Raw genomic sequence first — 12,494 nt, 5'->3', positions numbered from 1 at the left:
TGCGGGTGCCGCCCCGGGCACCGCCCCGGCGTGGGGCGGGTGCAGGTGGGAGAGCCCCGGACTCCGCTTCCCTTTTCCGCCCTCCTCGACCGCCGGCTCTCCCGGTTCGCTGGTCGGTGAAACGCTGGAAGCAGAATCAATAGTAAATTCTAGAATAATTAAATAATCTGTGTTTTCCCGGCTCGTTTTTGTTACCTTAGCTGTGTTACGAAACCTTCCAAAAAGACTGCTCCAGCACTACAACAGCTGGATTGCTTTGAGATGGTGGCACTGGCAGAGGTTATGTGCAGTACAGTCACGTTTACGGGCACCAGCTGCTAATTAAGGCCACCTGTGCTAGATGCTGTACAAATGAAACAAGCAAGTTGTTTCTACCAAGAGTTTGCATTCAGAATATAAGAGAGAAGCTGATACAGGTGAAATAACTGAGCACAGCATAATTAATGGCAGGGTTGTGACTGAAAGGCTATGCAACATTTGTTACACATGGGTTATCTTCGCCATTGTCAGTGCCTAATTGTTTGGGATAAACCATTTAGAGCAAGAGGTGTGTTTTAGTATTTAGCTTGCCTCAGGCTTTCTGCATAGAGTGGTGCTGTCTGAAAGCTGTTTGGGTTATGGTGCTCATGTGAAAATAATGAATGTGATTTTTGCAGTCAAATTTTATTTTCTTCCTTAGGCTAAAAATATGTAAAATTAGGTAGAGGGACTGATAATGGATTTTAACCCTTTCTGAGTGTTTCGTGGAATACTAGTTCAGATAGCATGGACCAAGTTTACTTCGAGGGACTTTCTCTTATAATCACTGATGTGCAGTCCATCTCATCTTATGTTAGCACTTACCACAGCATTTTTCTTCTGTCTTCAAGCATCTGGTATAATGCACGTGTCACCGGCAGATACTGTGGTTGCTGATCGTATTGAATGAACTTCTAGTGGCAAGAAGTGACTAAACGACATCTCACTGGGGACTTGTTGGTTATGAGCTATTTTGTTGTATAATTCTGAGGAATTGCATAGATAAATAGACAGGATAAAGTGAAGCAGATAAGAAAATTATGTGGCCAGTGTTTCTTAGGCAGTTGAAAAGCGGTTTCCTGGCTTTATTCTTACCAGCTTTAGTGCAAATGAAAGACATTGGTGTGCTGGCCTTTCTGCACGTTGTCTTCAGTTTACAGAACAAGTGCCAATATTGCCATCTCAAGCATCTTTCCACTTTTCTGTTCATGTATCCCAATGTTGTTTGGAGCAATGTTGTGCTGACTCTCAAGGACAGAACTCATAGTTCATAAATGGCCCCCAAGCAGTCTGGTGTGGTCTGCAAAAACCCACTGAAAACTCCAATTAATATGTTTGACACAGTCTGTACAAAATATCACCAGCTAACTAATGATTATTATTATTTGGTTATGGGACAGAGCTTTCTTGCACCTTGGATGTGAATTTTGCTCAAGAGAAGTGAGGGCATCATCCTTGTTCTAGACAAATCAGTTGGCAATTTAGCCAGTTATGAATCCTTTTTCTACTTCTAACAGAGATCTCTGATTCTGCTGTTGGCATGTCTTGCTCATGGAAAGGAGGCATCATTGATTCCAGGAGGAAGTGATGTAGAATGGAAGGAAACAAAAGCTTGGCTTATCAAAGTCTCACATGATTAGTAGGGAACTTAAAAGGAGAAATAGCTGCCTTGTAAGTAAGGTTCAGTATTAGTGGCTGTTTAAGCAGTTCTTTTTCCATTCAGCTTTTGACAAAAATATCTGTAAAGGAGCATGTGAACCCAGAGCGTGCAGTCTATTTTTTTGATACATCCTGGCTTACATTTATCAGCTTTAGATTCTCTAGTATGGCACATTTAGTCTGTTCAAAATGTAGAATACAAGAGATTGGTTTCTTGAGCCAAAAATCCTTCAAGTTCATTCCTGAAAGGTGATGATTGCTTCAGTGATACGACATCACCTGCTCAAAGTGAGTGGTTTGAATCAGGAGCTTTTCACTGCTGGTTGTATTCTGTCTGATTTACTTTTCAGTTCATTCACTCAATTCTTGTGTTTGGGAGCGTATGCTAAGATAATTGTATCTTATGTTTATTCCCATCAATCAGACATGTGCCTTACACTTCAGCCTCTTTTTTTGGTTAGCTTGTTCAGATGGATCTAGTGAGCTTTTAAACCTCCTGTGAGACTTCTTCTCTTGCCAAACTTTTCTACAAAAACCACTAACCTAGTTTCAATACACTATCTTCACATTGGTCCTGAAAACATTTTTCTGTGACTTGCAGGCTGTGAATAATTCCCTAGTATGCAGATTATTGGCCTTATCTGGGAACATCAAAGCACTGCAGTCAGTTTGCTGATTCTGTGCCTTTCTATCCACTACCTACAATGTAAGGTTTCTTTCAGCAGCACATCAAGTGGTTATCTGGGAATCTGATAAACATAATGTAGTATTTGAACTGATTCCAGCTTCTGTACCTAGCCATAATTTGGTCTTTTCTCTATGCCAATAAAAGACAAGGGGAGTCTTGCTTTTTTCAATCAGGCATTCAGTAAAGTATTCGCATTTGACTTTTCTCCTTTGAGCATGCTGCTGTGCTTCACTTCCAAGTACTCTTCGTGCATATATTTGAATATTGCAATGAGAAAAAAACATTGATCCTCAGTGCTAGAAAGACAAAATGCTATTTCCAGTGTCATAGAGTTGTACCTGGCTAGGCACAGCACTTAAAATGGACACTTGTTACAGGAAGTAAGTTACAGTGACAATCTGAATACAGTTCAGTGTGCCTCACACTTGCCATGGAAGGAACATCTTGCAATGTAAAGATTGTGCTAGAAGAATTTTAGTGCCAGTTATTTAACTTTTTGTGATGTCTTCTTTAGGGCACTGACTTCAACAAAGTAAATTAATGTCTTTTAAGTGGCTTCAGAACCTCTCAAGTATAATTATAAAATTGTGATTTTTAACTGAGCTATGATTTGAACCAGTGACACAAAAGAAAAAAAATCATTGTAATAACCAGACTCTTGTATACACTGTTCTTATATCATTGGTTGCTGTTTTAGATACGATTCTTTGTGCTTCTAGTATATCTTAAAGCATGATTGAAAATTATATCTATTCAGAGATGCACAGCTGGTTTAGTTACATGTAAGAATTAACTACTTCCACTTCCTTGGCTTCTGATCCTTGACAAGGATGTAAGGATAGATGCAAAATATCTACTTATGTTTGATACTCCTCTTTTTTTTTCCTTTTTTTTTTTAAATATGTATGTTGATCCTCCAGCATACTCACCAAATTATAAAACCACAGGTTAGTGGTTCTCAAGTTATTGAACGTTCTTGCAGAACTTGCCCCAGGGAAATGATGTGCTTGTAAATCTTGCTTTGTTATGGTTTCCCAGACCAGCTGCTAACTGCTAATCTTTGTTGCAAGGACTTACAGTTTGGGAAGCTCCTCCCTGAGGCTCTGGGTGTGAAACCTGGTTTCATCACTGGGGAAAAGAGAGGAAGAGGTGGTTTTGTTTGGTTCTCTATCGCTAAGGTTTGTTAACTTCTCAGGAGCATACCAACCGAAGTTTTCTCTTTTCTCACCACTGAGCTGTTCAGTTTACAGTGGTTAGTTTTACTTATGATCCTTTTATCCTAACACAAGTTATCCTGTGTAAACATATGGGATCAAAGACTGAAAAAATATATAGAGAGATCCTTTCAAAAAAGTCTTCATGACAACTAGAATTTGCACAGTATCTTTGACTTGTGGCTTGAGCTACCTTATTTTTTATTTTCCTGGAAAAAAATAGTTTTTATAAAATATAAAATAACAAGAATCTGTCCTTGTTTAACTGGTACAGCTTCAGTATATAAAAGGATCAGGACTCACTGCCCTACATGCAATGTGCCATTCCTGGTTTGTGTTCTAATTCATCATTCATACTCTGGTTGTGCTGTTTCCTCACTGACTTTGGTGCTGTTGGTTTGCTCCCTCCTTGAGCTTAGTCTTGCTGACTTGAAATGAAGCTGAATCAAACATTCCCTCCTCCAATTAGCATAGTAAAACCTAGTAAGAGTAATACAGGTATTTTCCCATGGATTGCTGTGCTCTGGTGCTTGTGCCAAGCACTTGGCTAAATCTTCAGTAAGATAAAGTAAAATACATTGCACAAGGGAAAATGAATCTTGTTTTATAATGTGGGGTTTCAGACCAGTCCTGCTTTCTCTGGCTCATGAGAGGTTGCTGTACCAAGAGAATAATTTCCCTTTGTCATGTGCTGACTCCTCTTGAACTCCTCTGTCGCTGTGGTTCTGCAGACTGCTGCAGAATGACTCTTCTTGAATCATATTTGCATATAATTTCCTTTCATCACTGCCTGCTTGCTGGAAAATCAGCTCTCCTGTGTCTTGTATTGGTTGTTTGCTTTTACTCTCAAAGAAAGATGGTTTAGATTTGTTCCATGTCTGCTCTGACCTGGTGTTGATATTTTTTGTACTGCATGTGTACATCTTCCTCTTTCTGGCTATATCCCAAACTGTGTTTGTATTTACAGCAGTTATCTAGCATTCAGCTGCAAGGATGGTTTAACCCTAGTCCTTTCTGAGACCAACATTAGCAAACAAGTTTCTTACCTTATCTTTGCAAGGTCCAGGCTCAATTTTTAATCCGATGTGGTTTATCTGAGTATGAACCTCAGCTCAGACAGATCACCAATCTATTTGTCACATGTGCCGTATCTTAGAGGAGGATTTTTTGCCTACCACTTAGCTGAAATAATTCAACAGAACAAACCTGGAATTCCTCTGCTTCATCTTCTTCATTATATATTCATTCTATATTTTTAATTAACATTAGAAAATAGAAGTCTGATTCCATTCACAGGGATCCTGCCAGAGTGTCTGTGCTCACTTTCTGTTGGATATAAAGTACCTACTGTAAAGGTAACAGAGTGTGCCTGTGCAGTTATGGCGCTGCTGGGGGAGGTGTCTATATGCATAATTGGTGGATGTAGTGCTGAGAGGAGGAATACAGCAAATACTGTTGGTTTGTTTACAGTAGAAACCTACTACTATTTTGATATGTCTGTTTGATCTTCTGTTACTGAACATGCATTACTGAAGTGCACTATAAAAGCACTTGATCTGCATGTACTCATTCTGGTAATAAAAATACCATAAAATCTTACTATGAGGAATTTTATATGTATATAGCTTTGCCTGTACTCAGCTTTTAAAAACACAACTTCTTAAAGAAAAAACAAACACACAAATGAGTCATGTGATCATCAGTAAAATGTCTAAGTACCTATTAGAGTTTATAATGCATGGTCCACGGATTAAATTACTTCTACCAGGCATTGATGCTTCAAGACTCTGGATTAAATATCAAAATCCCCAGAAAATTCCCTGCACTATTAGCCCGGCTCCAGATTCTCACCATTCTAGCTAAAAGATCCATACTCTTTCCTATGAAGTTGAAGGAAGAATATCTCCTAGCTCAGTCTTTGGGACAAAAGATATCTTTGAAGGGGGATCCTCATTCCTGTCTGTTCTTTAAATTATTAAAATCGTTGCCAGTACAGCTTTAATCTAGAAGTGAACCAAGACCTCCTATACTCCATTGTAGTTGAGAAAGAAGACTTGTATAGAAGTGGGCTCAATTGCCTCTCATTTCTCTTGTCAATGTGTTGCTACTCTGTTTTACAAATTAAAATGCCTACTTGGGTGTTTTAGTGGAGGTTTTCTTGGTTTTGCTTTTATCTTTCCCTTCAGAGAGCTCTTCCCAGTTCTTGTCTTATCCACTGTTTTTGGCTTGTGTGTTCCATTACCTACAGTGCTCTGCATGGAGGTGTATCTTATTGCCACCAGCAAAGCACTGGCAGTTGTTTATATAGGAAATGGGGTAACTCTTGCTAACACAACACTCAGCAGGATTTCAGATGAGGTTCAGGCCCTTGTAGATATCAGAAACAATCCTTGTTGTAGTAGGTAACAAAAAAAATCTTTCCTGTATTAGGGCACTTAACCATTGTGGAAACTTGACAGGGACTGGGGAGCAGCAGCTTTCTCTGAGGTGCCTGTGCTATAATGTCCTATGACCTGAGCCCCTGCTAAAGGCAAGATAAGTACAAGTGGTGTACTCAAAGATCTGACTTTTTCCAAAAACGGATTGATAAGTAGTATGAGTTAGCTCTTCTCCAGCAAAATCAAATCATAAGGATGGTATAGAGGCAGTTTTCATTTAAAATCCATTATTATCCCTCATATCTACAGTATTTCATAATAGAAAGTAAATGGTCTCTTGGGAGGAGTAGTGTGGAAATTTGAGGAGAAAAGGGAAGGGTCTGGTTACAGTTTTGATGTGGAGGCCTTATCATATACTATTGTGGTTTTTTCTTGTCTCATGGATTACTTCAAGATTCATCCTCATGTGAGATACTTTTCTCCATGCAGATTAGAAGTGATACATCAGAGATCCTGGATGAGACCATTCCGCTCATTAAAGACAAGGTGATGGAAGTGAACCACATCTATGCCAAAGTTGATAAATTAGAGGTTTGTTCATTACATTAGAAAATTTACCTACGTCTTTTTATGTATTTTATAGGTTAACTGTCCAGATCTTTATAGGGAGCACTCAGATGTTTATGGCTCTCTATTGTCTTATGTCTGTTTTCAGATCAGTATGTTTACCCATGGTTCAGCACATGTGTTTATGATTTTGGAACATCACTGAGTCATTTATTGCTGTGGGTTCTACAATTCCTAATGGTAGATTAAAAGCATTAGTTGTGGTTTTGAAGTATATAGTAATGTTAATTTGGTTTGTGACATGAAAGATTATCTATGAAACTAGTTATAATTTCAAAAATTCAAGTCGTGCATCCAGTGCTGGTCATACCGATTTTAAGTTGTTGATGATCTTTTTTGTAGTAGTGTAGAGATCTCTGAGCTCCCATCTTCTGTTGTGTCTGTTTTGGTGTTTATTGAATCCTGAATGAAGGAAGCCAGTATGACTCATGGAGATGATACCCTCACTGTATTTAGTAAGCAGCATTTTAAAGTTTCTGTCAACTGAGGGTAAGTTTGCTGCTTAGAGGAATATAATGAAAACATGATGAGATAAGTTGTATAATGTTTAAAATCAGTTTTAACTGACTCAAAGTGAAAGAAACCAATGTTTGTGGCATTAAATCCAGATAGGTAGTGCTTAAGCTTCAGGCTCTACATCTGTACATAGTAATATCCTCTGGTAATGTTTATTACGCTGGGAGGGGCAGAGCAGTTGACTCAGCTTTCAGCAAGTTTTCTTTAAATTCAATTAATTTAGTTTGCATTTTTACCCCTACATTTGATAACAGGTTTACCAAACCACTTCCTATTTTATGGACTTGCACAGCACCACAAGAAAGCTTCAGACAGGAAATGGAGGTTACGTGTTTTAGATCAAAAGTGGGTGTCAACTGTTAACCTGTTTAGAAATCCATCAAATTTTCAGAACTCAGTACTCCAGTCCAAGAAATAGCTAGTGGGTTCTCAGTATACTTGGTAATTTGGCCATACTTTAATGTATACTTAAGCCAGGACTGTGAAAAAATGGCTGAATCGGGTTCCAAACCAACTGTTTTCTGGAAGTGTCTCACCTGTTTAGCTCTCTTCACAAATTCCATGCTTATAGATGGTTGGAATTTTGGGAGGAGTGGGGGAGGTTGTTTTGTCTTTGAACAGAGAAATAAAATTAAAACTCTAAGAAATTACTTGTGCCAAAAGTATGGTAAGCAACAGGGCTTCGTAGTACTTTTTTTTACCTCTAATACAGGGAAGGGAAAAAAACCCCAACCCTTCCTGACCCCATCCCTTTAGTACAGCTGTAAGGATATAGTAATTTGGAATATGAGGAAAACACCAGTCTTTGTGTCCCTGAATAATGCAGCAGAATTTTGTTGAGAGGCTTTTGTGATTATCATGGAAGGATAGTACCTTGATTGGCTAGGAATCAGTTTTTCTCCCTAACATTACCAGCTGTAATGGCAGTAATCTGAGAGCACAAGATGAAATTGGCAATTTGAGCAGTAGTTAATGTTTTAATTAGAACTTTTAAATTTAAAGCTTAGCATCCATGGGGATTTTCAAGGAAGAAATTAAATTGTACTCCAAAGAGTAGAAAAGGAAAAGACCATTGTGTAATGGTTATACAGGATGAGAATTTGTTGGGTTTTAATTTTGATGTTGCCACTGGCGCATTTTGGGTAATTAATTTACCTGTTCAGCCTCAGTTTCCCTATGCCTAAAATGAGCATTGCCCAACTTCTTAAAAAAAAAAAAGTTTTTAATAGAGACTATCCAAACTTAACAAACTGTTCTGTAGTTGAACAAATAAATACCTTGTTCTTTCTTGTTGGCTTTCCCTTATAGCTCAGATTTCAAATGAAACTGAACATGCATATGTTTTAGGTCAATAATTCCTTTTTTAGCTAAAATCACCCGTCCTTATCTTTTCCTCTACTGCCTCCTCCCTCCTACCACTTGGCCACTTTCTTCCTCCCACCAGTAATAGCCCTGTCTTTCATCTCACTGCTACAATGTTGCCAGTGCAAGTGCTTACCCACTCTGTATGCTGAAAAGGGATCAAAAGTCTGCCCTTAGGTAAGGAGAAAAATTAGCCTGAGGTCATCACCAGTAGTGGTTCTCATGGCTGTAAACATCTGTAGTCTACTTAATATAGTGTATGTGCCCCTTGGATATTTGTATTAGCAATAGTGCGCTCTGAAATCTTGTTAAAGCTTTTTCTTTGACTCCTGATCTATAGCTAGAATAATGTTGAGACCTAGCACAGGTCCTTTTAATTTTCATTAGGTGTTTTTTCCTCTCTCCATAGGCATTTGTTAAAATGGTTGCGCACCATGTTTCCTTCCTAGAAGAACAAGTGCTTGAAGCAGAGAAGAGCCATGGCACCTTTCTTAGTGCTGCTTTCAGATAATTTTGGTGTGCAGCTATCTCATCATTTAAAAATGTGAGTATTTTTAATGTTCCTTCTCTAGCAGATGGGAAAGTGACGTTGAATACCCTTTCTGTATCAAATGTGGCCTTACAGCATATTTAATTATTGATTTTAAGTGATGAAGAAGAACAGGCTACAGTTTGCTTCTGTAAAGGGATTTCTTTTACATTTTTTAAATTTTTCAATAGTTATGTTGGTTTTTTTTAAGAGTTCCTGCTTAGGCACTGAACAGTTCTAGCAGTAATTTTTGAAGATCTCTACTTTTTGCTTCTGGACGAAAGGATTTTTTTCTGTATATGTATATGCAAATAGGAAGCTTGTTATACATCATCTTGCAGTGAAAGACATAAGCATAGATTGTTCTTTCTATTTAGTCTATTTTTACATCAGTTATGTCCAAATTACTTTATAGGGTCGTTCATGAATGAGCACTAGAGGGGGATGAGAATCTTTGAGTGAGTTTTAGTGACATTTGCTGATAGAAGAATGTTGAGGGTCAGGGATAAAGAGATCTGATGTGGACTCGAGGAAGCTTTACATAGGCTTCAACCCTTCTGTCCCTGTTGTGTTCCAAGAATGTCTTCATACCATACCGCATACCTTTATACTCTGTTTTCCTTCACTAAACCCTCAGGTCATTCCCTAAACCTGTTGTTTCCCCAGCAATTCGTCACAATCTCCAGTTAGCCTTTTCTGAACTCCTCCTTTCATCTCCTCCCTCTCCATCTTGATGTGAATCTATCATGTTTTCAGTCGTAGCGTATCTCTATTAGGATCCATATTCTAGTCTCAGCTATCTCCCTGCTTTCTGTTCTGTGTTTCCCTCCTTATTTTCTTCCAAGAGGCTTCTGTGCAAGTATGCATAATAAGGGTAGACAATAATACCCAGGTATTGGTGATCATGTGTGTACAGTTGAACTGCTTCAAATTTTTGTCTGGTGTCATGACAACTTCTGGAAGCTTCAGTTGTAGAAAAACTCTGGTTCAGTTTCTGCAGATCCAGGACAAACTTTAACTGCTTAAAGAGAATAATGAATTTTCAGTCTGGTTAACAGTAGTGTGGACAGGAGATGGTGCATACTGATTTCATCTTCAGCTGTCAAACTCTAGTGAATCTTTAGAAAACCACAGCCTATATAGACTTGGCAAAGAGTTGCAATTTGGCCAAATAGGAATGGGAAAAGATGTCTCTGATATGAGGGCAGTTTACTTCCAATTTAGAAATTCTGCTGTAACTTATGAAGGCATCAGAGCTTTTCAAAAGAGCTAAACAACACATTCTTTTCTTAATTTCATTATCTGAATTGGCTTGGGTTTGTTCCCTCAAACTTTCCAAACATGGTAAATCTGCAGCAGATGCCCAGTCTGGAAAATATATCAAAGCTGGAAGTTTATTTTAAATGTAAGGGAAATCTCATTCTCATTGTTTTGCACTTATATTTCAAGGTGCAGCAAAATCCTGCAATGTTTGTCTCTTGTATTTTTGGCTGTGTTTTTCAGATGTTCAGAAAGTTGTTTCATATAGCATTCCAGTGCACAGTAACACTGGGAAAGGTGTGTAATCTGTGGGAGAAAAGCAAGTAATCAGAATTCACTCTTTGTGTTAGGAATATCCAAAGGTGGTCTGAAAAGACATGATCTTACACTAAATATAAATTACTAATATGACTGAGTAAGTCTGACAGGTTATAGGAATATAACACCTCCCGAGGGAAAAGAACAGAGGAAATAACTTGCGAAGTTTGTGGCTCTGTGGAAGAAAAGCTTTTCTTCTGTAAAGCTTGAACTTCTTATGGGAGAAACTGTGATTTCAGATCTTTTATCCAAAGATGTTATCTGTGCCCTGGCTGAATGGGGTTCAGCAATCTTAGAGAAAGGACAGGAAATCTATTCTAGAAAACTTCAGCATGTGTAGTTTAAAAAAAGAAAATCACTAGTACCTTTTCCAGTGGAAGAAAACTGAATATTGACAACTTTTGATGTTTTGTCGTGCATTTTGTGATATCTGGTATTTTCTTAAAGCCAGAGATTTTCTGTCAGTATCATCGGCTGAGAATCTTGACAAATATTTATTCTTAGAGTAATTTTTAACCCTAGTATAGTTGCAGGGAAAGGCTTATAAAATCATAACCTCCAAAAAACTTATGCTGATGGTATGGAGAACAAGGTGCACATTTATTAGAATTTTTTTGGGGAGGCTTTTTATTATCTTTTTCTCTCCGATAACATTGTAATCTCTAGAACAGCAGCTGCTTATCTGAGGTGGGGTTTGCTGTCTTGTCTTGGCTGAAGTGCTGGCTAATGGTTTTTCTGGACACCTGGGGTACATTTTGACAAATTGAACTGGGAAACTCATACTGGGATGTGAAGTATTCTGTGTGTTACTTTGTTAGTTCGTCTGCGTTCAGTAATGAGTAAAAGTTATTGATAAGTTCTACTGACTAAAGAGTCTAGGAAAGAAACCTGTACTTAACAGTTCTGTGTGCACATGTACATGGACTTCTGGCTGCAGTCTCCATAGATAGATAGCAAATTGATTCTCTGAGAGAAGAAAGCTCAGAAGGACTAAGGAGCTATGTAGAGTTAAAGTTTTGCTAATGTAGAAGACAGGTAGCTGCATCTGAATTTTCATAAATAAATCTTAATAAAGATAAATAATTGGAAAATAAATCTTTCCTATATTGAGACTTTGCATTTTTGAACTTCTGCAGTTCATCCTTCAAACGTAACTTGATGTCGGTTTCAGCTTCACTATTTGCTATATATTACCAGTTTCTTTTCTTGAAGACTCCAGAGAAGCACATATTGGGATTTCTGTTACTGTCTTTGCCACTGACAATGTATGATCATGTATATGTCATGCTTCCTTGTGTCCTAATTTACATCACAAGATAATGTTTAGTTTTCCCAAAATGAGATGAGATTTTTCTGACAGCCTTGAAGAAAAATATTTGTTAAATTATTTCTAAAACATAGCAGATGGCAAAGATGAGAAGAGAGAAAATAGAACAGAGTATTTCAAAACTGGGGGTGTACTATGTTCATATTTAAAACTCATTAATTTTCAAGTGCTGAATGCTACCAGCCATTTTTTTTTATATTAGGGAAAATAAAAATAAATGTGATGTACCTTAATGTTCAGCATGTTCAGTTTATTTTACCTGCAACTGTTCTTGACGTTCATCCAGTTCCATTCTGATTTGGGCTGATTCACTAAGTGGTTTGGGAGCACCAGAGGGGTCACACTGCTTCTGTGTTGAGCAAGATAACACTTAAAACCGGGAAGATTCAAGTAAGGGGATGCAGTAGGCCCAGACATCAAGATTTCAGCTACCCACAGTTTTAGCCCTCACTTGCCAGCTTCTTTGAGAGAACCTGCACAATTCTCAAAGTTAAGTGAGAGTTTTTTGCCATTTGCTGAGTCTGGCGTATAGTGGAAGAGTTTGAGAAAGTCGGCAGTACTGTGCTTGGCCATCAAACAGTGCCCCTGGTTTGGAGGA

The 12,494-nt window shown here is 38.1% G+C and overlaps 1 protein-coding gene across 1 annotated transcript; it reads left to right on the top strand.

Moving 5' to 3' along the window:
• Positions 1-6,446: 6,446 nt before the first annotated feature.
• Positions 6,447-8,973, top strand: BCAS4 (breast carcinoma amplified sequence 4; the record flags this gene model as incomplete). Its single annotated transcript, XM_010184345.1, has 2 exons — positions 6,447-6,548; positions 8,872-8,973. Coding segments are annotated over 2 exons (204 nt in total), but the record flags the coding sequence as incomplete, so codon positions are not given.
• Between the last annotated feature and the right edge of the window lie 3,521 nt (positions 8,974-12,494).

Source organism: Mesitornis unicolor, unplaced genomic scaffold (assembly GCF_000695765.1).
Source record: "Mesitornis unicolor isolate BGI_N332 unplaced genomic scaffold, ASM69576v1 scaffold32305, whole genome shotgun sequence".
Lineage (NCBI taxonomy): Eukaryota > Metazoa > Chordata > Aves > Mesitornithiformes > Mesitornithidae > Mesitornis > Mesitornis unicolor.
This window is presented reverse-complemented; position numbering and strand designations above follow the sequence as displayed.